At 38.5% G+C, this 25,952-nt stretch overlaps 1 protein-coding gene across 4 annotated transcripts in view; it reads left to right on the forward strand.

Annotated features, from left to right (window-relative positions):
- The window catches only part of Bach1 (BTB domain and CNC homolog 1), a 43,335-nt gene that overhangs the window by 9,924 nt on the left and 7,459 nt on the right, over nt 1-25,952 (forward strand). For 3 of the 4 annotated variants that reach the window (XM_078044504.1, XM_078044505.1, XM_078044506.1), the window contains exons 2-4: nt 10,431-10,705; nt 13,563-14,909; nt 18,175-18,381. In XM_078044504.1, the coding sequence (XP_077900630.1) occupies nt 10,472-10,705; nt 13,563-14,909; nt 18,175-18,381 (1,788 nt within the window). In that variant the 5' untranslated portion in view covers nt 10,431-10,471. The remainder of the gene's footprint in view (nt 1-10,430; nt 10,706-13,562; nt 14,910-18,174; nt 18,382-25,952) is intronic. The other variant, XM_078044507.1, reaches the window with a different exon arrangement.

Raw genomic sequence — 25,952 nt, forward strand, 5'->3', positions numbered from 1 at the left:
TTGAGATGGCATTTAGACATACCTGGAATAACCCGAGTGTACATTTGGGTACATGAATATGAAGTTTAAGAGAGAAGTCAGGAGTAGACCACACGTAAACACAGGACCGTCTACGCTGTGGGTCTGCACGAGTTCACCTAGGGAGTGTAGACCAAGAGGAGGAGACTGAGGACTAAGCACAGGGCTCTCCAGCTTCTAGAGGTTTGGAAGGGAAGATTCCCCCAAAGAAAGTTGAGAGCAGCTGCCAGTGAGGTAGGTGAGAAATCAGAGCATTGGCTTATCGTGGAAGCCAAGTGAAGAAAATAGGTTTCAGGGAGGAAATGATCAAAGTGTTGAGTACCACTGAGATACGCTGTGAAGAGAAGACTCAGAATTTGCCATTAGGTGATGTGGAGGCCCTGGAGCTTCATAAAGTGGGTTCTGTGGAGTGGAGGGAAGGTCTTAGTTTAATGGACTCACATGAAATTGCAAAGAGAAGGAAGTGAGGGGACAGTCCTTTGCGGGGGAGGAGGGTTCTGTACAGAAGAACAGAGATGTGTGGGGAGGAGTGTTGCATTTTAAGAGAGGAACTATTTGAGTTTGTTCTATTTGATGGTGGCATTGCTGAGTTTTTACTCTTTTTTTTTTCTTGGTGAGACTTTGCTGAAGTTTGTCAGATTTATTAGTTTTCTCAAAGAATATGGTCTTGATTCAATTTATCTGTTCTACTAAAAAGCAAATGAAAAATTTTAGTATGTGCATGGTTTTCTTGGTGAGAATTCAGTAGATTTCATCAGATTCTGGAAAGCAGAGAACAGTGCTGTAGCATTTGGCAATTCAGCAGATCGTTGCTCTAGGAGATACCTTTATATTTTTTAAAGAATCTGTTTGCATTGTGTTCACTAATGTTAAATATTAAGCAGTATGTGCATAATAATTATTCCCAATAGAGAAGAAATTTTTGGGAGGGTTACTCAGGGGCACTGGACCACTGAGCCCTGTCTCCAGCCCTGTTTTGTATTTTATTTAGAGACAGGGTCTCACTGAGTTGCTTAGGACCTCACTAAATTGCTGAGGCTGGCTTTGAATTTACAATCTTCCTATCTCAGCTTCCCCAGCCACTGGGATTACAGGTGTGCACCACCACACCTGGCGAGAAGAGATCTTTTTATCTATTTATTTAGTTATTTTTGTAGATGGACACAGTACCTTTATTTTATTTATTTATTTTTATGTTGTGCTGAGGATTGAACCCAGGGCCTTACAATGTGCCTGGCAAGTGCTATAGTACTGAGCCACAACCCCAGCCCGAGAAGAAATCTTAATGTGTACTTTGAAACCTTGCCATCTCCTGTGTTTGTCAAAATCTAATGTTGTAGTAGTTGAAGGTTGATTTTTCTCTTTCAAATGTCTTTTTTTATATGAAGAATCATTAAAAAATTGGAATAAGATTCATAATCAAGTTATCAAATATTTAGATTTAACCAAATTTTACTACTCTTTTGTTTAGTATTAGTATTTAGCACATTTAAATTTGTGTTTTTACTCAATATAGTATGTTCTTGGTTTTTCAAAAAAAATGCAGAGAGCAGTCATGTCTGCTGCACCTGCCCCGCCCCTAGTTTTCATATATGCAGTGTTTACTCATTTCTGCTATTTAAATTTCTTGGTGGTTACCTCTGTTTCTCTCAGATGTTTATGTCTCAGTTTGTTTATTAACCTAAAACTTCATCTGTTGATTTTCTGTTACTATGAATGATGATTTTATTTACTTCTACCATACTCTTGCCTGTATTTAGATTATATGTATTAATTTTCTTTTTATCCTTGGTCACATCTCCAACTGTAAACGTGGTTTTATTTTGATCTCATTAATAAAAGGCATTATCTTTTGTCTCTGCACATCATAAGTAATGTAGAAGTACTACTTTCCTTTCTCTAGTTCCATGTCCTAGCTTGTCACTTTTATTTTGTCAAGGTTGATAATATTTACACTCTGTCCTATAATGGTAATTAAGCATTCCATCATTTTTCTTTGAAAACCAATTAACAGTGTTTGTTATTATACCTGTGTCAGTGTTGGGTGCAGAGGTAAGTACTGTTCATACATTGCTGTCTGCAGTTTCATTGTCACGTGGTTCCACATCAGATTCAAGTAATGGCTAATGATTATTGACCACCTGTTGTGCATCAGGTACTCTACTAAGAATAGCATAGCATTTCATTGGATCCTCCCAAGAAAAATTACTGTTCTTGTTCCTGGTTTGCCAGGAGAAAAGAAAAGAAAAAAATCATCACAGATACAGGTGGAAAGTAACTTGTTTAGCTGGCAGGGGTATCACAAAGTGATAAAGTGCACTTTCACGATGTCCACCTCCAGTGGTCCCTAGAGCAGCTAGCTGTTACTTGGTGAGTTGCTGACAGAGTCTTTAAGGCCTTACCTGTGCTCCTTGGTAACAGCCTTCCAACCTTCTCGTGTTCAGCCCCTGATGATGGAGTCCTGTGATGTCTGAGGTGTGAGTACTAGGACGGTGATAATAGGCATACCTTAGAGAAGGCCAAGTGTGTTGGAACTCACTCTTTAGGGGGATTTTTGAAAATTTCATTCTTTGCTTTTCTTTTTTCTCCCTTCTGAGTTTCTTGTGGGATCCTTAAGTTAACTGGGATAGTAACTGTTGAACCTCCCTCTCTACCCATCAGTTATTCATCTTAGGAAACCTATAGTCACATCACATTAATGATGAAATATCAAACACTTTCCTTAAAGACAGATGGCAAGGACCCACTCTCACCACTCAGTTTTCAGTCATTGTAATAAGGTAAGAAAACAAAATGAGTCATGTAGATGGGAAAGCAGTAAACTCTCTATTTGTAGGTGACATGATTGTTCATGTACATAGACAATCCTAAGTTTACAATGCAGTTGTCAGAACAGTGAATTAAGATTGCAGAGTACATGGTAATATTTAAAAATTATATTTTTTGTTTATATAGGAGCAGCAAAAACTGAAAGTGAAGTTTAAAAACCCAAGTCTATTTACATTGCTACAAAAAATCCTCATGAAATATTCAGGGATAAATTAAATAAAAGATGCACAAACCTTTACTAAAACATCATGATAATGTTGAGAAACACGAAGACCCAGTTAAATGGAGAACAATGCCATATTCGTATACCAGAGGACTCAGTTTAACTCTTGGTTCTGCCCAGATACATAGTTTCAATTGCAACCCTAATCAAAATTCTACTAGTTCTTCTAACTCAATAAGAATTAAAAAGCTTATAAGAATTAAGTAGACATTTCCCAAAAGAAGATATAGAAATGTCCAATAAGCCCATAAAAAGATGCTCTATATCATGAGTCATCAGGAAGTGCAAGTCAAAACCTCAGTGAAATACCACTGTACGTTTAATAGGAGAGCTAAGATTAAAAAGATGACATTGCCCAGGGTTAATGAGAATGTAGAGCAACTAGAATTGTTACATGCTCTAGTAGCAATGTAAAATGACATAATCACTTGGGAAAACTATTCAGCAATTTTTAGGAAGTTAAATATACACCTACCATATATGACTCAGCTCTTCTAATCCTAGGTATTTATTTACCCAAGGAAAATAAGTATATTTCCATACAGATGTTCATTGAAGCTTTATTGGACTAACCCCCATACTGAGAACAGGGTAGTTGTCCAACTCTAGTACAATAGTTTATCAACTGTTAAATGGGCAGATTGCAGCATACTATATAGTGGATTGTTATTAAGCAATAAAAAGGAACAAACATCTGATTCACACAACATGAATAAATACTGAAGTCACTCAGTTGGGTGAAAGAAACCCCAAACAAGAGTATATACTGTGATGCCATTTACATAAAAATAAAAGAAAATGCACATTAATCTCTAGTGGCTTAAAGCAATCATTGGTTACTTGAAGTCAGGGGCATAGGGAAGGAGAGATCTTAAAGGGACGTGTAGAATTTTGAGAGTGATGGAAATTTTTGTTTATTGACAGTGTTGATGGTGGTTTCATGTGCATATACAATTGTTAAAACTTATTGAATTATGTGTTTTAAATAGATTAAGTTCATTCTATGTAAATTATACATGAAAGTTGATTAAAAATACTGGTTGCAAATGCATAATAAAAGTATGTGTTCAATAAATAAGTTTTATTTATATGAACCAGTTCTGGTTGCTAGTTCATGTTTTCATACCAGAGAGATATACCAGTCCTTTTAAAAATTAAGTGGTTGCCAAGTGTGTTAAGCAAATAAAAGACTTAATTATTTCCTAAGTTCTTTGTAGTAAGAAGGTACAGTGGACCTTTTAGTCTTGTTTTGGATCTGCAGCTTGGATTTTCTGTTTTTTTCCACTTCTTTTTTCCTGAATTCTTTTCCAGTTTCTCTAAACTTATGAGCCAGAATTATCTAAGTTGGATTTGTTAATTTCGGAAGTGAAAAATCTTTTTTTTTTTCCTGATGTCTGAGTAGGTGACTATGTAAAAAACGACTTCATCAGACTTCTCTAGCAGTACAGATTCCTCCCCCTAAGTTTAACCTTCATTTCAAAATTTAGATATGGAGTTAGTTCTAGTAAATGTAATAAAAGGTTCATGACTTAACTGTATAATTTTTAATGTTAGGAAGGTAAATGGAAAAACTCTCAACTTGGTCTGTATGGGAATCATAGAGTCCACATGGTACTGTTGGGTCTTTGCCATCCCCTAGAAAAACTGGAGATAAGGTTCGCCTCATTTCAGAACACTCAATATGGGAAATAGTGGGCATATTACAACATTAAGTGATTTGGAGAATTTTAGAGCTTAGGTGAGAGCCAAGAAAGATGTCATGGAAAGAAAGATGTGGTGGTCAGGGGGAAATGCCTGGGTTCTGAGCCATCTAAGACTGCCCTGGAATTGAGTGAGGCAGGAGTAATTGACAGGTGATGAAGCCGATGCTAGGCTTCATCAGACCTGGCAGGGGAAGGCAGGTTTGATAAGTCCACCCAGCAGCATAGATCCAGCACATGACTGTTATAGAAAAGCCCAGCAAATGCCCCTATGTGCTTTCTTCAATGTCAAATGTTCACCATTTATGGCTAGATACACACACATAGACCCTTGACTAGCACGATTATAAAATTTTTTAAATTGATTGAATATGATGCTTAAATTAAAATTGATCAGAAAGATGTTTCTGTGTGAAGACTTACCGCAGACATGCCTTTGTGAAGTCACTGCCTGTGTAAGTGGTTATGCAGATCATTCCTCTTCCCCCCAGAGGTGGCGTTCTGCTTGATGTTAGGTTATTTATCATACCCCTCCATGTTGAGAATTGAAACAACATGGTCCTTTGATACTTCAGGTGAATAAAATTCTAGCTCTTTTTTAATCCTGGACTTTATCCTCAGACAGAGTTTTCTTCTAAACTTCTAGTGTACGAAGTGTTGTTGACCTAGATCCATAATCTCACATTTACCATAGAATTTTATTTTCTATAACATGATTAAGATATGGTCAAGTCACAGCATCTTCTTTTATTTTATGTATTATTTTGAAAGCAGAAATACCAAATGGTAACTGTATTAAAACTTAACTTGGCTTGTAAATGGTAACTGTATTAAAACTTAACTTGGCTTGTAAATAGTAAATGTATTAAAATTTAACTTGGCAGAAGTTGTTGCAAGTTGAGGTACAGGAAGCTTCAAATTGCTTATTCATCCTTTATCAGCATTAGCCAGTGACCCAGCATTTTGCTAAGGTCAGTAAACTTTATTTTGACTTAAAATAATAGTGTATATTTCCAAGACTATATGAAAATTCAGGTGTAATATGAGACTCTAAATTTGTTTTTAATAATAATAAAAGTTTAGATGCGAAAGGCTCGAGTGTTATATTTTACTTTTCAGGTCTGAAAAATGCTAGTCTGATTGAAGTTGGAAGAAGTGAGGGCTGGGAATATAGCTCAGTTGGTAGAGTGCTTGCCTTGCACGCACAAATCCTTGGGTTCAATCCCCAGAGCCACAAAAAATACGTGAATAAGAGAAGTTGGAAGGAGTAGTGCTATTATTTGGTACAGTCAGTATATAGTTGAATTATTGGGGAAAAATGGATTACTGACCCCTTAGCTTTCAAAATTAGAAAGATTTAGTTTCCAGAGCGCCTTTATGTAGTGCCCACTGCTGCTGAGAGCAGTGAGCACGGCGTCTTCATTCATGCAGGTCATTTGTATTGGCTGAGTTTATAGTTGCAACCTGTGCTTTTCTTTGGCCAGTTGTCTGCAGGTATGTTTGTAGCTCCCAGAGTACTGAGCCTGGCCCTGTTTGCCTTTCGTGGTTCTGGAAAAGCCATCTAAGAACTTTGTGCATGCTTGGCTCCATGACATTTCCATTTATTTTGGAACAGCTGACTGGACTGTGTTTGGAAGGTGATCTAGATAATATGAGTTTGGGATTTGTATTAAAGATGCCAAGTAACTCATTCAGAAGCAAGAACTGGTATTGGACCAGGTACTTTGTTACATGCTTGGGGTCTGGCAGAGAACAGCCAGACAAGATTTGTGACATTTAAGCTGAGACGTAAAAGGTGAGGAGTCAGGCAGCTGAAGCTCATTTAGCAGGCATTTGTGCAGGTCCTGAGATTAGTTGGAGCTTGGAGCCAGTGTGGCAGGAAGGCAGGAACAGTGGGCCTGGAGGTGACAGCAGCTTGAGATGAGGCTGGATTAATAGATGGAAAACCTGACGCAGAGGTCTGAAGCTCATGTTAAGGATTTTGAAGATGTTGTAGGGGGTTTGTGGGAGGGAAGAAATCACTCTGATAGGGAGAAAGTGAATTGGAGGGGACCTAGAGGGTGTAAGGCTTTCGTTAATATCATCATGATAAACATCAGCTCATATTATTATTTGCTTGCCGCGGGCCAGGCATTGTGCTAAACTGTTTTCTTCATCACCTCATGGAAATGTCACCCCATCCCAGTGAGGTGGTATCATCATCCCTGTTTTAAAGGTGAGGGAACTAGGACACAACAAGATTGAGCAATTTAGCCACGGCCATTTAGCTAGTAAGTGGCAGAATTGGGATTTGAACTCATAAAACTCCAAGCCCTAAGCTGTTAGCCACTGCGCCTGTGTTTCAGTACGTGGAGTGATGGTCCATTAGTTGGTCTTGAAATTGAGTAGATCATACGGCAACTTTTTTTGTTCCCGTAGAGGAGAAAATAACACAGAGTACTTTGTGTGTGGCGAGGATAAAATATTGATATGTGAAACTTTTGTTTTATTTTTATATGACCTTATTTGTACATGCATGACCTTATGTACCATTGCCAAAAGTTAAACAGCACTGTCCAGGCGAGAGCTGATGATGGCTTAGGTTAGAATGGGCAGTGCTGAGGGGAAGAAATGGACCTTAGTGTTAAAAGGCAGAGGCAGCAGGACTTGGTGAGCATTTGGATTGCGAGCCTGACTGAGGGAGGTGTCAGGAGTGAGTCCCAGGTTTCTGGTGTAAGCAGCATCTATCCTGGTATGTGCTGCACTCAGTCCACTTAAAGAAAGATGGCCCCTTCTTAGAGCGGGCGTAGGACTTGGGGTTGGTACCCTGTCTGAGGGCAGCCAGACTGTAAGTGGGTGTGAACCCATGGGGTGATCTCTTACAAAATCTGTCCGAGCTGGGCATGATTCTGCTGGAGTCTAGGTAAATAGTGAGCCAGCTGGTGGCAGGATGAGGAGTTGGGGGCACAGGTGCACAGGGCTGTGCAAACAGCAGCTCAAGAATGAAGGCACAGGAATTGCTTTTGCTGGAGTCACCTTGAGGTGGTGACTCTGGAGTCATCCAGAGAACCTTTAGGTTCTGGGTTTCAAGGCTCAGAGTTTTCTCTTTCTACAGCTCAGGTCTAGTTTATTTTGTGTCTGCCTTTCTGTGGGCTGGTTTCTTTATTCTCAAGCATAACCTTGTAGAAGTATCCAGCTCCCCATATGGCTGCAGCGTCTCCATACTGTGCATTTAGCAAATACTAACAGGAAATAGAAGAGTGAAGTAAGTAAAAATGCTTGGTGTGAATTCCCTTTCTCTTACTGGTCTTTTGATATTGGCCAAGATACTCCTATTCTTCTGTAAAATTGGGGTAGAAAAGTGTCATGTGGGGTAGTTGTGAGGAGTCAGCGAGATAAACAACATCTGGTATTTAGCTCAGGGCTGGGTGCAGAATTAGAGCATTAATAGTTGGTACGATAGACTGGAGAGACATAAACATTTTTATGAAAAACACAAAACTGGGAAGAAGCCAACACAGAGGAAGAGATTGGGTATGTCTGGGAAAGGGTGTATGGGATTAGATCTCAGAGAAGCAGGTGTGGTAAGGGGCTAGGAGAAGACATTCGTGATTGTCTTCAACAGAAGAGGAACTAGGTGGAGGTGGTGGGACAGGTATTCTGAGTTTGGATTCCAGTTGTGGTGGTGCACTGAAAGAGAGACTGATGGAGGAATGGGATGGTAAGTTGGAAAGCTGTTATGGAGAACAGAGATGGGGACATGCAAAGTAAGTGAACAGGGCTGAGATTGAACACCCTTAATTCATAGTGACCCAGGTCTGTCTGATTTTACAGTTTTTCCTTGCTGTGCTGTGTGTGACAAACTATAAACATAAGATAGGATACCTTTAAAAGTTTACAAGTCAAGTGGCAGAAGAGAATAGGAAAGCTGGGAACTTGGATGCAAGGACCTAGTAGGGTAGTAGTCAGCTGAATCCAACTGGCCTGGAGAGGCCAGTGTGTGCTGGGCAAGGAGGAGGACAGTGGACCTTGTATCACCCACGAAAGGACACATCATTTCCTTGAGTGATGGTTCCTCCTTACTATTCCTAACACTAATTCCTTGTGTTGATAACTGACGTATGAAGAACAGTTACTGAAAGGAACTTTTACTCTTTACTAAGGGCAGAACCCAACAGTTGAGTCAGTTCTCCTGTTTAATCTTGAAGTTACCAAAGATTTCATGGGTTGTGCTGAATCAGTAAATGATATGCCATGGTCCTTAACCTTAGGTGAAGTCTAACCACAAAAGGAAAGCTTTTATTTTCATAGAGTACCACTGCAGGAGACTGACGTTTCAGCCATAATGAGGACTTTAAAAATAAGCACTCAGTACAAGAGAATTTATGGATGTCTTTCATGTGTTTGCAGCTAAAACAAGCTGTTTTTGAGATGGCATCCACCCATGATTGGGGACTGGTCTGTCTGAACTTCAGCAGAACGTCCTTCTGTCTCCTTTCATTTTTGTTTTCAGTACAGCAAATCTGAAAACAAAAACATTTTCTCATTCACTTCTCATTAGAGGGGCTTGTTTTCAGTGAGATGTCATCAGAAGAGAAAGGAGTGGTGCATGTGAGGAGCTTGTGGGCTTCCATCTGTCTGATTGCCACAGTGGGGTCCACACACCTGGGTGCTCTCCACAAGTATGGGGACCGGAAGAATAGACCAGATATTCCCTTTAAATCTCTTTCAATTTTTATATGTTTAGAGTGTATATGTCACAATATTCATACATGGCTGAAATACACGGATAAGCATATATGTTTAGGAGTACCCCCTTTGGGGGCCAGTTTTGTGTATGTGATCAAAAAATATTTGGAGGCTACTACATGTTAGTATATATTTTTTAAAAATCTACATTTTTAAAAAATATTTATTTTTTAGTTGTAGTTGGACACGATATCTTTATTTTATTTATTTTTTATATGGTGCTAAGGATCGAACCCAGGGCCTCGCATGTGCTAGGCGAATGCTCTACCGCTGAGCCACAATCCCAGTCCCCCCATAATATACATTTTTTGATAATTTCGGTTAATATTTTAACGTTTTGATGAGTTTCTACCTTTGATGCAGCATCTCCTTAGTGATGAAGGAGTTTTCCTTGTTGCCTGTCTTTTCTAGTATAAAGTAAGACTTGCTGTATAAAAAGACAGTTTACCGAGATGCAGCCTGGCAAATGTGAGCCGTTTTCTTCTGGTGTTGGAGAAACTTTTACGTTGGGTACCAAGGTGTCCCTTGATATAAAGCACTAAGCTCTCCTGTCATCTCTCAGGTGTAGCGGGGTGGGGCATGGGGCATGCCTGTTCCACTCAAGTGTTCCTAAAGTGTGACCCTCCCACTGCCTCCCTGCCACACCTACCAAGTGTCCTAAAGCAACAGGGTTGGGATGCCACCCCCCAATTTCCCAGCCCCATCTATTTGCCCACAGTAATTCATTTTCAGAGAACCAAGGAATCCTTGGTTCAAAAAGTTCTCCCTCCCTGTCTCCCAAGAACCTTTTCCCTTAAATTAGAAAAACTTACCATACCCAATTTGAGGTATAATAGATGAATCTTCTGTATGTTCATTGAGAAGACCCTTGGTTGTTCCCCAGAAAGTTCTAAACAAGATCTCACCAGGTGAACTCTGGCGTGTGCTTGCAGGTGGAGGACAGTTAGAAGCATGCTCTCCCCTGCTGTGCAGGATGTCTCTGCGTGAGAACCCGGTGTTTGCCTACGAGTCTTCGGTGCACAGCACCAACGTCCTGCTCAGCCTCAACGACCAGCGGAAGAAGGACGTGCTGTGCGACGTCACTGTCCTGGTGGAGGGCCAACGGTTCCGTGCCCACCGGTCAGTGCTGGCGGCATGCAGCAGTTACTTCCACGCCAGAATCGTAGGCCAGGCTGACGCGGAGCTTAACATTACTCTACCAGAAGAGGTGAGGGGCCACGTTTCTAGTGATTTTAATTTAATTTTCTTAAACACATTGTGGTGCATAAAGCTAATAGTAAAGTGCAGCCTCCTGGTCAGGTGGCTGAGGAGCAGACCCAGGTTCCTGCAACAACCCATTCCTTTGGCTTTTTTCATAGACATTATTATTACATTTACATTATAAAATTATTGATTTGGGGGTGTTAATGTTTATTGAGCAGTGGAGAAATTCACCCACTCTTGTTATTTTGACAAAGTGACTAACTCAGGGCGCACCTAATGTTATAGACATTGTAAAGGTCATGGCTTGGAGAGGCCAGACTGTGTGACTTCCTCTCCCTATAGACCTTTTCCATGATAGACACCTGTGTCTAGGTTTAGAGTTCTCTAAATCATCCCTTTTCCCAAAACATCCCCATGGACAGCAGGCACGCCACAAGTGTTCTTTCTCTCCCCTTTCTTCTTTCTGGGGATCAGCTGTGTTTTGTCTTGTTGAGCCCTATTTTTACATACATTCTTTGCCTCAGCCTGTTTTGGACTCAAGCTCAGAGATAACTTGGGACTTTGTCAGTATCCTGGCTCCAAGAGACCTCTCTCTGTGGGGGAGCAAGTGTTGGTTACACTGATTCTTACTCAAAGGGGACTCAGATAGGCTGCTCTTTAGTTGGCAGAGTGTCAAGTCTGTGGCATTCGGACACAAGTAGAGGTAGGTAAGGAATATGGAGAAGGTGTGTAGAATTTCCTGTGTGTGACGGATCTGGGTGGCAAGTTCCCTGTTGGATACGTGGGACAAACTGTAAACTAACTCTGCAGCTTGGCTGATTGCTGGCTGTGCATACTTCTATGAACTGTGGCTAGTTTGTCAGCTGATAGGCTATCTTATCACTACAGTGGCAGAGGTTAAAGGGTTCAGTGCTGAGAAGACAGAAAAGTCAACTACAGAATAGTTGATTTTTTTTTTAAGAAGGAACAATACAAATCAGAATAGAGACATACTTATTATGGTTCATATTTTCCAGTTATTTAATGAGACTTTCCAAGTGAGCAAATTTAACTTATGGGTTTATGAGAAAAGACACAATCATGCATATGTGTATATTATAATTTACCTTCAAATTAGAATGAATGAATATATGTTTTCAAATATTTTCAATGTTTCATCATAGTGACAGATTGAAAACATCATTGTAGAAATTATTCTAGAGGCTTTGAGTTATTTTAACTTATTTTAAAAATATCAAAGAAGAATTTGGGGGGCATAATTGTAATTTCATGTAGAGGTGAAAGAAGTAATGCAGAGTTCCTGTTTACACTTTTGCCTAATGTCCCCAGTGGTCACGTTTTGAAAAATTGAAGTATAATGGTACAGCTAGGGTATTGGTGTTGTTACCTCTCTCACGGTATTCAGATTGCTGCAGATCACTCGGGCTGATTTCTCTGTGTGTATTAAATTCTGTACAGTTTTCCCCCTGAGAATGTTTGTGATCCAACCACCACAGTTAAGACACTGAGCAGTCCCCACGCTGAGGACCTGAGCTGCTTTTCTGTAACCACACCCATTTCCTTCCTACTCTTGCTCACTTCTAAACACGCTTCCATCCCTTGTCCCTAGCAACCAGTAATCTGTCCTCCTCTTTTAAAGTTTTGTCATCTCAAAAATGTTACATAAGTGGACTCAGCATGAAACTTTTTTTTTTCTTTTTTAAAAAATTCTTTTTGACTATTGAGGAGATCAGGCTGATTCCAATTTTTGACCACAAAGTTGCTGTGAACATTTGTACGGGTTTTTCTGTGAACATAAGTCTTCATTTCTTAGTGACAAAAGACCAGGAGTGCAACAGCTGGTCACGTGGTTGTTACACGGTTAGGTACATAAGGAACTAATTGTTTTTCAGAGTGGCTGTACCATTTTACATTCTCACCTGCAATGTGTGAGTGATCCCAGTTTCTCTGCATTCTCACTAGCATTTGGTAGTGTCTCTCTTTTTATTTTAGCCATTTAAATGTCAGGTTTTCAGAGATTAGCATGTTTTTAAAAAGGTCATAAATGTTAATAATATTTTGATTCCTCTTGTAGAAGTTCAGAGTTTGTAAATTCATCTTTTTTTTTTTTTTTTTTTAAACCAAGGATAAAGCTTCCTCTGTGCTTCAGCAGGCCCCTTGCAGGGGCAGGTTTAGTATAAATGTACAGTCTGCTTAAAGACTTTTTACCATGAATCTTTGCTGAAACACTGTTGAGGCATGGCTTTCGGAACTTCACTTGGATCGCTTGTTAACATTGGAATCTCTTAAAATTTTATTAGTAGGAATTTGGGGCATGAGATAAAGACAGTAGGTACTATTTACTGTGCCTTTGCCTTGGGTCAAGGCTTCTTTATAAGTGCTTTACATATATTGTTTTTTCACCCTTAAAACATCCACTTTTGTAGATTATGGTAGTTGGGTTTGGTTGGTTTTTGTGGAGCTGGGCTAGTGACAGACACTTGTCAGCTCACTGTGGGAGCTGCAGGTGGTGTCTGTCTTGCTTTATTTCATAGATGATTTGTTTTAATTTTGCTTTATGAGAGAATCGTGGTAGTGTCTTAGGTCTTTTCCTCATGTGAGTAAATCATAATTGATGTGCAGATAAGAGTAGAATTTGTAAGTGCAGGTCCCAGTGAGTAGGGGGTAGGGAGCTTGCTTTTTCTACTTTTTCACCCTCCCTTAATTTTACATTTTCTAGAAGAATATTTTCTCTTACCAAATGAAAAATCTCTGTTTCATAATTGTCACAAATAAGTTATACATCTCTCTACTACTTCTTCTTTTTAATCTACTAGGTAGCTTTCAAATGATGTGTTTATTTTTATTTTGTCCATTAACAGGTGACGGTTAAAGGATTTGAACCTTTAATTCAGTTTGCCTACACTGCTAAGCTAATTTTAAGCAAAGACAATGTGGATGAAGTGCGCAAGTGTGTGGAATTTCTAAGTGTACACAATATTGAGGAATCCTGTTTTCAGTTTCTCAAATTTAAGTTTTTGGACCCCACTGCAGACCAGCAAGAATGCCTGAGAAAAAAATGCTTTTCATCACAGTGTCAGAAAACAAACCTTAAATATTCACTTTTGGACCAGAAGGACCTAGAAATTGATGAAGTAGAGGAGTTTCTGGAAAATAAAAATGTTCAGACGCCTCAGTGTAAACTCCAAAGATATCAAGGAAACGTAAAAACATCACCTCCCGTGCAAGACAGTGCCAGTCAGACCTATGAATCCATGTGCTTGGAGAAGGGGGCTGCTCTGGCTCTGCCTTCTTTATGCCCCAAATACAGAAAATTCCAGAAAGCATTTGGAACTGACAGAGTCCGCACTGTGGAATCCAGTGTCAAAGAGGTTCATGCTGCTCCTGTTCAGCCAAACGAGACATGTGAAAATGAGTATCTCGGGGGAGTCCAGGACTCTGCAGATTTGCAGGTGATTTTAAGATGCGATGAGAACAAATCAGCAATGGAACATGAAGAAACGAAGAAAAAGGATCCCGCTTCTCAGTGCCCAGCAGAAAAAACAGAAGTGACTTCTTTCCCCCACAATTCTTCTACAGATTCTCACGGACTGTATTCTTTGTCTCTTTTACACACATATGACCAATACGGAGACTTGAATTTTGCTGGTGTGCAGACCACAGCAGTGAAAACAGAGAAACCCTTGTCAGGTACAGGTGTTCAAGAAGAGAAAACGTTTGGTGAAAGTCAAGATGTTCATTTGAAATCTGACTCGGGCCCCAAGGATGATGGTAGCATTGCATCTAGTGATCGCAGTAGTGTGGAGCGAGAGGTGGCGGAGCACCTAGCAAAAGGCTTCTGGAGTGATATCTGCAGCACTGACTCTCCTTGCCAGATGCAGTTATCACCTGCGGTAGCCAAGGATGGCCCAGAGCAAATCTACTCCCAGAAGCGGTCTGAGTGTCCTTGGTTAGGTATCAGGATCAGTGAGAGCCCAGAACCAGCTCAGAGGACTTTTACAACATTGAGTTCTGTCAACTGCCCTTTTATAAGTACTCTGAGTACCGAAGGCTGTTCAAGCAATTTGGAAATTGGAAACGATGGTTACATTTCAGAACCCCAGCAAGAACCTTGTCCTTATGCTTGCGTAATCAGCTTGGGTGACGATTCTGAGACTGACACAGAAGGCGACAGTGAATCCTGTTCAGCCAGAGAACAGGAGTGTGAGGTGAGCAGGAATCTGTTCTTAATTCATTGTTTAGCAGCCAGTGATTGGGATTTACCCTGGGCTGGCCATCATTGCACTACTAGGGTATGAGTGGGCTCAGGGAGGGCAGAGGAGGGTCACACAGGTAACAATGAAACCATGGTCAACAGCAGAGGAACAAGATGAAGTTTGAAGGCCTACTGCATGCATGTATTTAAAGCAGGTTTATTTATCATGGATTGAGTCCCCACACTGGCTATATAATGTCATGTCTCAGGAGGAAAGAGAATGATGATTCTGTGATCATGACATGATAACTCCTGGAAAATGCGTTGCATATTCAGTGTTACTCATTGCCATAAGGACCTCTGGACTTGATACTGCTCTCTGAGCAGTGGTTTGGCAGTGACTAGTTCTAAGAATGTAGTTTCTAATGCAGAGTTTTCTTTGATCTAGTTTTTCATGGCCATCACTTTTTGTTTCTTATTTTCCCTTTAGCCCTTTTGTCTATTAGTTTAATGAAAACTGTAATTACTTAGAATGAGTTACATATGGCTAGTCTGATATTAATCACATCAAGCTTGATTTTTGTACTCTGTATATAGAGAGTTGCTTCTGATAAAGTATTAATATAACTACAGTAAGGGCCTATTTAAAAAAAAAATTTAAAATTGGATTTTGTTTAATTTTTAAAAGCTGGATTTTTCTCTTTAAAGTTGTAATCTGGACTTATTTTACAGATTATTTTTAATCTTACTATATTTTTCTCTGTCGCTTTTTATCTTATAGTATGTGATGTGCTCATTACAAACTTAGGTGTACACAGTGTTGTTAACTGTTAACACAGTGTTGTTGTATGGAGGACCTCTAGAATTTACGCATGTTGTGTAACCGAGACTTTATCTGTGGACTTTATCTCTGGAACAGCAACTTACCTATTTCTGCTCTCAGCCACAGCAACCATCATGCTGCTATTTCTATGAGTTTGACTATTTTTGACACCTCATATAGATGGGATCCTGTGGGATCTGCTTTCTTCATTTGGTTTATTTTATCTAGCATATGTCCTCCAGGTTCATCCATATTGTAGCAAATGGCAGAATTTCCTTTTATATAAGGCTGAATAGTATCCCAGTATTCCCATCTGTGTGAGTATTGTGTGCATTCATACTACAGTTTCTTTATAGGTTCATCTGTGCGTGAATAATCAAATTGTTTCTAACATCTTTTTTCTCTTTAGAGGTACAGTACTGAGGATTCAAATCAGGGTCACTCGACCACTGAGCCACATCCCCAGCCCTGTTTTATGTTTTATTTAGAGACAGGGTCTCACTCAGTTGCTTAGTGCCTAGCCTGCCTCAGCCTCCTGAGCCACTGGGATTATAGGCATATGCCACAGTGCCCGGCACTGACATCTTAATTATTGTGAATATTGCTGCAATGAATACGGAATTGAAAATATCCCTTTAAGTCAAGTTCATTTGGGTAGCTATCTGGGAGTAAGCTAGTGTGGTAGTTGCATTTCAAATTTTGAGAAAATTTCATGTCATTTTCCATAGCAGCTGCACTATTTTCCCACCAGCATTGTACAGTGTTTCAATTTCTCTACATCTCTTTATTTAGCATTTTCTTTGGTTTTGTAGCATATATTACATGATGTAAGTTTGAAAGAGACTGTTACTTTATTGGCTTTGGAAGGAGGTAGATTTGGTGTTTTAAGAAGTACTGTATGTACATGGGTTATATTTGTAGATTTGGACATTTATAAATTCAGCGTTTAGAATTACAGTTTAGTAGAATTTTACAAATTATATCTTTAAAAACTTTTGTGTGTGTGTGTGTGTGTGTGTGTGTGTGTGTGTGTGTTATTGGAATTGAACCTAGAAGTTCTCTACCTCTGAGTGACATCTTCAGCCCTTTTTATTTTATTTTGAGACAGAGTCTTGCTAAATGGCCCGGGCTGACCTCGAACCTGGTGATCCTCCTGCCTTGGCTTCCTGAGTAGCTAGGGTTACAGACATGCACCACTGGGCCTGGCTTAAGAATTTAAAACTTTTTGTATAATTACTATCAATAAGCTTGGAAGTAGGTTGCCATACTAACTGATTAATGTTCCATTTGTATTTTTGGTACTCTAACTAGATTCTCACAACTATATTATTTAAAAGAAAAAGTTTTTTTCTTTGGACAAATTTAAGTAAGTTGAAAATGACTTTAAAATATTCATAAAGTTTTTTTTCTAACTTTTTCTCATTGACAAGTGAAATGTGAAGCTTTTAAAGTACATTATATGAAGGTACTGTTTCCTTGATAGACAAAAATTTTTTGAAATAGTTTATAGAAACTATAAGCATAATTATACCAATATTAAATAAGTGTTACATAGTAGTATTAAAAAATAGGGGCTGGGATTGTGGCTCAGCGGTAGAGCGCTCACCTAGCACGGGCGGGACCCGCATTTGATTCTCAGCACCACATAAAAATAAAGGCATTTTTGTGTCCATCTACAAAAAAGATTTTTTTTCTCTCTCTCTCTTAAAAAAATAGATTTAATTTTGAATTGAGAAACTTATTAAAAATATATTAGAGGTCAAGCGTGGTGGCTCATGCCCGTAATCCCAGCAGCTTGGGAGACTGAGGAGGCAGGAGGATCGCAAGTTCAAAACCAGCCTCAGCAACTGTGAGGCACTAAGCAACTCAATGAGACTCTGTTTCAAAATAAAATACAAAATAGGTCTGGGAATGTGGCTCAGTGGTTGAGTGCCCCTGAGTTCAATCCCCAGTACCTTCCCCATATATGTATGTGTGTATGTGTGTATGTATGTATGTGTGTGTGTGTGTATAATATACATATACATATATATACACACATATATATATATGTATATTATACACACACATATACATATATATAATATATATACCCGTGTGTGTGTGTATGTGTATATATGTGTATATAAGAAAGGGACTTACAGAAATCCATGGTACAATAAATTCTATTTTTTTTCCATTTAAAGTATGGTAATATTTGTGTTAATATATCTGATTTGCTGAAAAAGTACTAACTTTTCAATTTGTCTTTTGAGTCCTTGCTCAAGTCAGCTAAAAATACCAATTACAATTTTAGTTTTTATTATAATGGATTGTGTAGACATTGGGAACAGAGAACTATTGTTTTTAAACTCTAAAGTAAGCACTCTAGAAAAATGGACCTTCCTCTTCCCAGATACGATTTAAGTATTATAACAAAATACAGTAGGTCACTAATATTTATTTCACATTCTAGGTAAAACTGCCCTTTAATGCACAACGAATAATTTCACTCTCTCGAAATGATTTTCAATCCTTGTTGAAAATGCATAAGCTGACCCCAGAGCAGCTGGACTGTATCCACGACATCCGGAGAAGAAGTAAAAACAGAATCGCTGCACAGCGCTGTCGCAAGAGAAAACTTGACTGTATACAGAATCTTGAATCAGAAATTGAGAAGCTGGTAAGTATACATTTTTGTCATTATTAGTTAAACTCCAACTCTTTTTTTTTTTTTTTAATAGAGGAAATTGCTATTTAAATTTCCAGGTAAGACTTAATGCTCAATTCATATTAAGTTTAAAATGTTCCAATTATTATTTCAAGAAAAATTATATGGCATTTCAGAAAGATTAGGAAATAAATATATGCAGTGAGGGTTTTCATTGACTATTTTATTTGTATAAGTAGTCCACATTTTTAGCATGCTATAATATGCTGTGTAAGTTCGAAATTATTTCTGGGTACTCTTTAAAAAAAGATTTTCAAGTTAAGAATGATTTCATTATCTTCCTAATTCTTAATGGTTAAGTAAAGATTAACGAAATTATACAGCACTTTTATCTCTCTGTGATATATTTGGCATCTATTAAAGCTAATGTTCCAGTTGGGTGGTTTAAATGAACGGTAGACCTGAATTACTTGTTTTGGTTGCTACCAAACACAAGCAGACCAACCAGTCTCATTCAAAGGAAAAAATTCTGATATGTTATGGTAATAGAAGACTAGAAAATTTTAAATCTAATGAGAGCCTAAGGGAGAAGAGTGCTTGCTTATTCAATCTTATTTTCTATTCCAGCATTAAGACACAATTTAATTGGAAAACATTAATTTTGCTCCCGGTTCTGTTTTCCCTAGTGGTTGGTAGAAGGGAGCAGTATGTGAGTGAATAGCTGTGTCAGTGTGCAGGCCAGCAGAGGGTGAAAGTGTGGGTACAGCTGCAGGGAAGCAGCCCAAACACAGTGGAAACATTCCTCGAATACTCTGTTTTGTGGTCTTTGTTAATTATTGGTGAACATTAAATGTCGTGATTGTAACAAGTCTTCAAGCATGAAGCTATGAATGACAATTAAATGGTACAGTTTAGGAAAAATACCTTTAAAAGCCTTCAAGAAAAGTCAAAAAATAAAAATCTATTTTATATATATTTTATGCATTTAATTTAATCAGGCAAAACGATGCATTATGCAAAAAGGTGAAGAGGAGACCTACGTTTTACCAACGTAGGCATGAAAGATATTTTAACAAACCCTATATGATATTGCTGAACAATTAAAAGTGAGGACCAAAGAAGAATTGTCACACATTCAGTAAAGCTTACTCAGTACTTCTGGAGTGTCTGTCATACCCTTAAGCATGAGTGTTTTTCCCTTTTGTCTAACTTTGAATTAAACACCTGCCTTTAGAGGAAGCATAGCACTTTCATAGTTATCATTCTGTACTGAACTATAGAGATGGTTTTTATATTGTTGGCTTATGGGGAGCTATTTGAAATTGACATAAAATTCTACTGCTAGAGTTCTTAGTTCTGCTTCTTATAGTTGTTTGTCTTTCCCTTCAACTAGTTTTATTTTTTAGATGTCTGTAGAGCTTATCCAGTTTTCTTACTCTCTTAAAAATAAACACAAAGCAAGACTGATGAGTTTTTCTTCAATATTTTATACATGAATACTAACCAGGTATGTGCAAGGATAGCTGTTACCCTTTAGAACTACTCTATTTCTTGTCTCAAAGATCTCATTTTAGTTTTTTGTTTGAAGGCAGACTTTGGATTGCTGGATAGTTGTTTTTTGAAGGCAGACTTTGGATTGCTGGATAGTTGGTTTTTTTTTTTTTCTTTTTTTTTTTTTTTTTTTAACAAATTCTAGCTGTGTAAGATAAAGAGGCATGCTATTTTCTTTGGGCTTTCCACCCACTCTGCCTTTGCTGCAGCAGAGAGAGACGGGAGGTGAAGTGGTTAGCAGTGTGGAGCTCTGCATCAGACACTAGTGCCTTCGGTTAGGCCATTTGGTTTGTCTGTGGTCATGTTTCTCATCTGTAAATGGGATAATGTGACTTTCTACTTAATAGAGAAGGTGCTCATTTATGAAGAATAGATGAGTTTGATGTGAAGAACTTTTTATACATTTCTTATTATGGCCCTATTGTTATTCATCAGTGTTCAATTTTCTATAATTTGCTTCCTTCCTAATACCTTTGCCTAAACTTTAAACTGTTTTGAACCTTACCTGCACACTAGTTATCTTCCTAACAAGAGTTTTTGCATATAGTCAATAAAATAAGTACTGGGTATTGTCAGTACACAGTAATTTTTTCTCTGAAATTTTGACAGAATTAAAAATCTTTGCAGCCACTTCCCCTTTTGCCCTGAAAGTGGCTTGTGTGCTCCTCAGTGTGTGGGAAGAGTGGCTTCTGTACACCACCTGAATGGCTTTGCTCACCTCCGGGGACCAGTACAGACAGAGAGTACACTTTAGTCAGTTCTTAATTCCCAAGGAAGAGAGCAACTAATTGGCTTAATTAGGCACAGTGTCCTGTGACTGGAGAGCAGGGACAAAGCCTGACAGGTCTGCTGCACCTGCAGCTTGGTGTGATCTTGGGCTGCTTCCAGAGGACCCCCAGAGTCATGCTGGTGTCTGTGTACGGAGTGACTTGCTGTGTGTTTCAGCTTTCCTGAACTCTATACTCAGTCCTTCACCACTACTCAGTTCTAGTGATTCTTACTGGCAAACTCCAGTTACATTTCTGTCCTGCTGTAGGTGTTTTTCTCAGATGAAAACAAATCCCTGTTGCAGAGTGAGTGCACAGTTGAAGAGAATGCATGAGGAAAAAACACTATAGGAGAAGAAACCCAGGGAAGTCACAATGAAGAGTTTAGCAGAAGCTTTTGCAGACCTCAACAAGTTCCTTTAAAAGTTTGAAAAACATGGTACACAAGATGGTTCTCATTAATAGAGAGGAATGCTCATGATGCACTGTCTACTTGCAAGCAAATAAATTCATGAAGAAAACCAGAAACAAACCAAGCTAACCACCATGAACATGTTTCTGAAAAGAGTGAGACCTGATTCATAAGAGCCTCGGCAGGTCCTCTAGGAGGTGTTGCAGAAGAGGTATTGCTGTCACGGAGGACAGCCCCATATCTGCTATTGCCCCTGTAGACCTTCCAGTGGGGCAGAATGTGGAGGCAGAAGAGAGTAGTACTGACAGTCCTTAACCCTGTGTAGCCCTGGGCTCATGTGTGTCTTAGTTTAGAACAAAAACATTTAAAAGATGCAAAAAAATAATAATAATAATAGAAAAGAGTTTCTAGAATAAGGACATTAAGAGAGAAAATACTTTTGTGTGGCTTCCCAGTGTGTTTCTTTCTTAAGCTAAATGTTAGTACAAAAGAATAAAAAAAGCATATAAAAAACAAAAGTTACAATAAGCCAATGTTAATTTATTGAAGAAATAAAAATATATTTTATTAGCTTAGTATAGCCTAATTCTACAAATTCTGGAGTCATGTACAGTACTGTCCTACGCCTTCATACCCCTGGTCACCCACCCACCCATAGCAGCTTCTAGTCCTGCAAGCTGCAGTCATGGTAATTGCCCTTCATGGGTAATTATTATTTTTTTATCTTTTATACACTATTTTTTATCTTTTATACAGTATTTTTGCTGTACCTTTTCTATGTTGGGTACATGTAGATATACAAATACCTACAGCATGTTACAGTTGTCAACAAGCAGTACACTGATGTGCCACATGGGTTTCCTAGCCTCAGAGCAACAGACTGTACCTTAGAGCTAAGTGTGGCATGGCCTGTGCCACCTGGGTTTGTTAGGTATGCTCTGTGATGTCAGCACAATGACACGATGGCCAACAGCATGTTTCTTAGTACACATCCCCATCATTAAGCAGCACATGGCTCTACTTACCATAAAAAGTTCACTTGGTTATGTCTCTTTTGTAAAAAGAAAGGAAAACCAGGAGGAATTACAGCCACAGTTTTGTCCTTAGTAGTCTTGAGAGTTGAGAAAATGGAGGAATGTGAACAGATATTTGTAGTATGGCATGTAGACTAATCAGTGTTTCCAGTATTCATGGTCTGGGTGGATTTTTAGCAAACTTATGTAAGGGAAATAGCTTGTTTCATAATTAAACATCCATTTGTATATATACAGTGATTAATTGGATTTAACATAAATAAATTCACAGTATTTATTACCTTGTTCAATCAGCCTCACATTGGTCCTGAGAGTAACAGTATGATAGACTGGATAGATAAGCACATGAAAAAATGTGTTTTGGTTACAAGAGAATAATCATTCAAAGATGTAATTGAAATGTGTCAGGCATAAAGGAAACTTTCCTAGAGTCTCATTTTGCTGAGAAAGTCAAAGGGAGTTGTCAGTTTCCATTCAAAAAGTATGTTTATTTCTCAACAAGGTGTTCTGTCAGTTTCTAATGAATCTTTGAAGAAAAGACATGTACTTACGTGATAAATAAATTGATGTTGAGTTGAACTTTTTTTTTTTTAATAGGATGTTGAGGGTTAGACATTAATTAAGCATCATTTTACTGCAAGGGTTGAATATGCATAATACACAAACCAATAACACAACTTTTTAAACTGATAAATATAAGGTCTTTGAACAGAGTTGAAGAGTCATTCAGCTTCTGTTAATGTGTTTGATTTATGAAGCCCTTGTCTATGTAGGATTCTTTACAAGGTCCAAGTTTATTCTTTTCTGGAAGATTAATTCAGAAGGTAGAATATATACGTTTCTATAATCATTTTGGTATCAAACAAGAAGAGATAAGATGAAGAGGACCTTGCTTTCTAAAGAAAAGGACATTCATTCTGAGATGAAGAGGACCTTGCTTTTTTCAAGAAAAGAGAAATCTTAATTTGAGGCTAAGACAAAATGTATTTGTCTTAGCCTCAAATATTGTTGATTGGTGCCAACTTACAAGTGGTCATAAATCAGAATAATCACAAAAGCTCAGGTTGAGGTTTTCAGACACCATTTTGTTTTTTCACCTTTGTCTGTTGTGACAAGCCAAGAGTATAGCACCTTCATCCATCCTTAGTGGTTCACATGTGTTGGAGATGGCATTTGATCAAAAATAAACCTGTTCTATTTATACCAGTCATATTTTATTGGCTGCTGTACCAAAACATACCCCTGAAGATCCTTCTGGAACATGCCCCATCACTCTGTGGTGCCTCTGAGTGACACTTCTTTTTTTGTTTGTTTCTTTTTTATTTTATTAGTTGTTGATGGACCTTTATTTATTTATACGTGCTGCTGAGAATTGAACCAGTACCTAACACATGCTAGGCAAGCGCTCTACCATTGAGCTACAACCCAGCACCTGCTTTTTTTTTTTTTTTTTTTTTTATAATTCTAAATAGTTATACATGACAGTAATGCATTTTGATACATCACACATAACTTCTCATTCTTCTGGTTATACATGTCGTATTATGAGTGGCACTTCTTGAATGCCATCTGTGTACCAAAGCATTGGAGTTAGCTGGGGGCACCCCTTAAAGACATTCCTTAGCCCTGTTCCATACCTATGCGAGGGCCTGGGAACTCGTGTTTCACAGCAGTGTTCAAGGCATGGGCAATGTGCTTTAACCTTTGTACTAGAGCACTGAGGCTTTGGAGTCAAAACACGTAGAAAACTTGCCCTGCCTGGGAAATGGTTTCACCTCTAGGACCCACATTCCCCCAGGGGTAATAAGGGGACAAGAATAATAATATCTACCACAGGGTTCATGCATGGATCATATGAGATTGAGGATAGAAAGCTTTTTGTACTACTTAGCACATCTTCAGGGCCCAATAAATACTAGTGGTATTTTAAATTCGAATAGTCCTAATTTTTTTTTTTTTTGTAAGTTATCTGTGTGTTAAATGTTGTGCTAAATACCAAGAACTCAAAGACGAGTAAGACATGGTCAGTCCTCATAGTCTCATAGGACCCAAATTTATGTGTCCATTTTTTCTTAAGCTTCATCTCTAATTCTTCATCCCTGGCACCTCACCTAAAAATTTTAAGCTTACAAAAAAGTTAACGAATGGAACAATAAACAACCACATACTATCCATTTGGCTACTCAGACCTGGGTGTTTTGCCCCTCTATCTTTGTTTATCTCTTTGGTACTGGGGATTGAACCCAGGGGCCCTTTACCATTGAGATACATTCCCAACCCTTTTTATTTTAGTTTTTGTTTTAAGATAGGGTCTCACTAAGTTGCTTATGACCTCAGCCTCCTAAGTCCCTGGGATTACAGGTATGTGCCACCGCACCCAGCTCATGATTTTACACACACACACAGGTATACAGATTACCCAGCTCTGTCCACTGAAAAGGGTCATAAGAAGTAACACTCCAGCAGCCATTATGCTTTCCAAATTCTAAAACCTAAATCAAAAAGAAAAGCTAGGGTGTTTTGGAGAGATGAGTGATTCCAAAACTTGGGACAAGAGAAGTAGAAGGTAAGCCTGTAGTATGTGCTAGATGGCACAGAAGCTCTAATGGGGTCATGTCAGAAGGACGACAGATGGCTTGAAGGGACCCTCCCTCGCCAGGTACAGAGAGAACATAAAAATCCAACAACAGAAAGACTAATGATTACTATTAATTGTAACAAACTGAGTTAGAAAAATATTAATCCACAAGTCCATGGTGATAGTACAGGGCCTTAGGAAAGGGAAAAGGTAAAGAAACTTCTATTTAAAAAGGAATGCCAACCAATAAATGTAAATGAAATGGAAGAATCAGAAAAATCACTACTTTATAATCCCCGCTGGAGAGCCCATCAACACAGGCTGAAAATCAAATGATGTAGGAGCGCTGGGAGAGATGAGTGCCCAAGTGTCCCTTCACTTGTCGCTGGGAAATTACAAGGCAAAAAATGGAGCTTTGAAAATGAAGAAACCTGGCAATTCCCACCTGCTGGGGTGGGACACCCAGGCAAAGTGTGCCTCCCCAGATGATGCACAGTATGATTGAAAGAACACCAGGAAATGTTCCATCTCAGTAACTCAAACACTTCCAGTATGCATAAAATGAGAGGATGGAAAAATGAGCTAAAGCTATGGAAAAACAATCAGATAAATGTCAAAAGTGAGACATTTTTATGAGAAATCTGACCTAGGTTTTCAAAAAAGTATTTTGTCTCATTGTTTACAGGGAGAATCTTGGCTTCAATTATATTAGTATAAAGATTACATATAAAAGTCACAAATGACAACGAATTAAGTAAAATTTGAGATTTGGTTCCCTTTTTTGTTCTTAAATATATTCCAAAGCATGAAGGTTTAAAGTTATCTGAATTTTGTCTGTTGTCAATTTTTGATATGCCAATAATTTGTTTCTGTTTATATTAGTAGGATACTCTATGCATTTTTTTTAAGTTTAGTTTTGAATGTGTACATTTATATGGTTCGACGTTAAAACTGTGTTTTAAAAAAGACATACTCCAGAGCCCTGATCTCCTCCTTTCCCTGTTCCCTATTTTCCTGTATACCTTCTTCCTGCAGGTGAATATCTTCATCTGTTTCTGGATCCCCACCTCCACCCCCACCCCCTGTATTTCTTTTTCTAGAAACATGAATGTTTCATGTGTATTCTCATTACCCTTTCTGCATATTTTATACACCCTGTTGTATATTTGCACTTAAGAAGTATTTCCAGGGAATATGTTTCTCAGTTCAGAGAGGTCGTCACTCTTGTACAGCTCTGTCAC

Source organism: Ictidomys tridecemlineatus, chromosome 3, assembly GCF_052094955.1.
Source record: "Ictidomys tridecemlineatus isolate mIctTri1 chromosome 3, mIctTri1.hap1, whole genome shotgun sequence".
NCBI lineage: Eukaryota > Metazoa > Chordata > Mammalia > Rodentia > Sciuridae > Ictidomys > Ictidomys tridecemlineatus.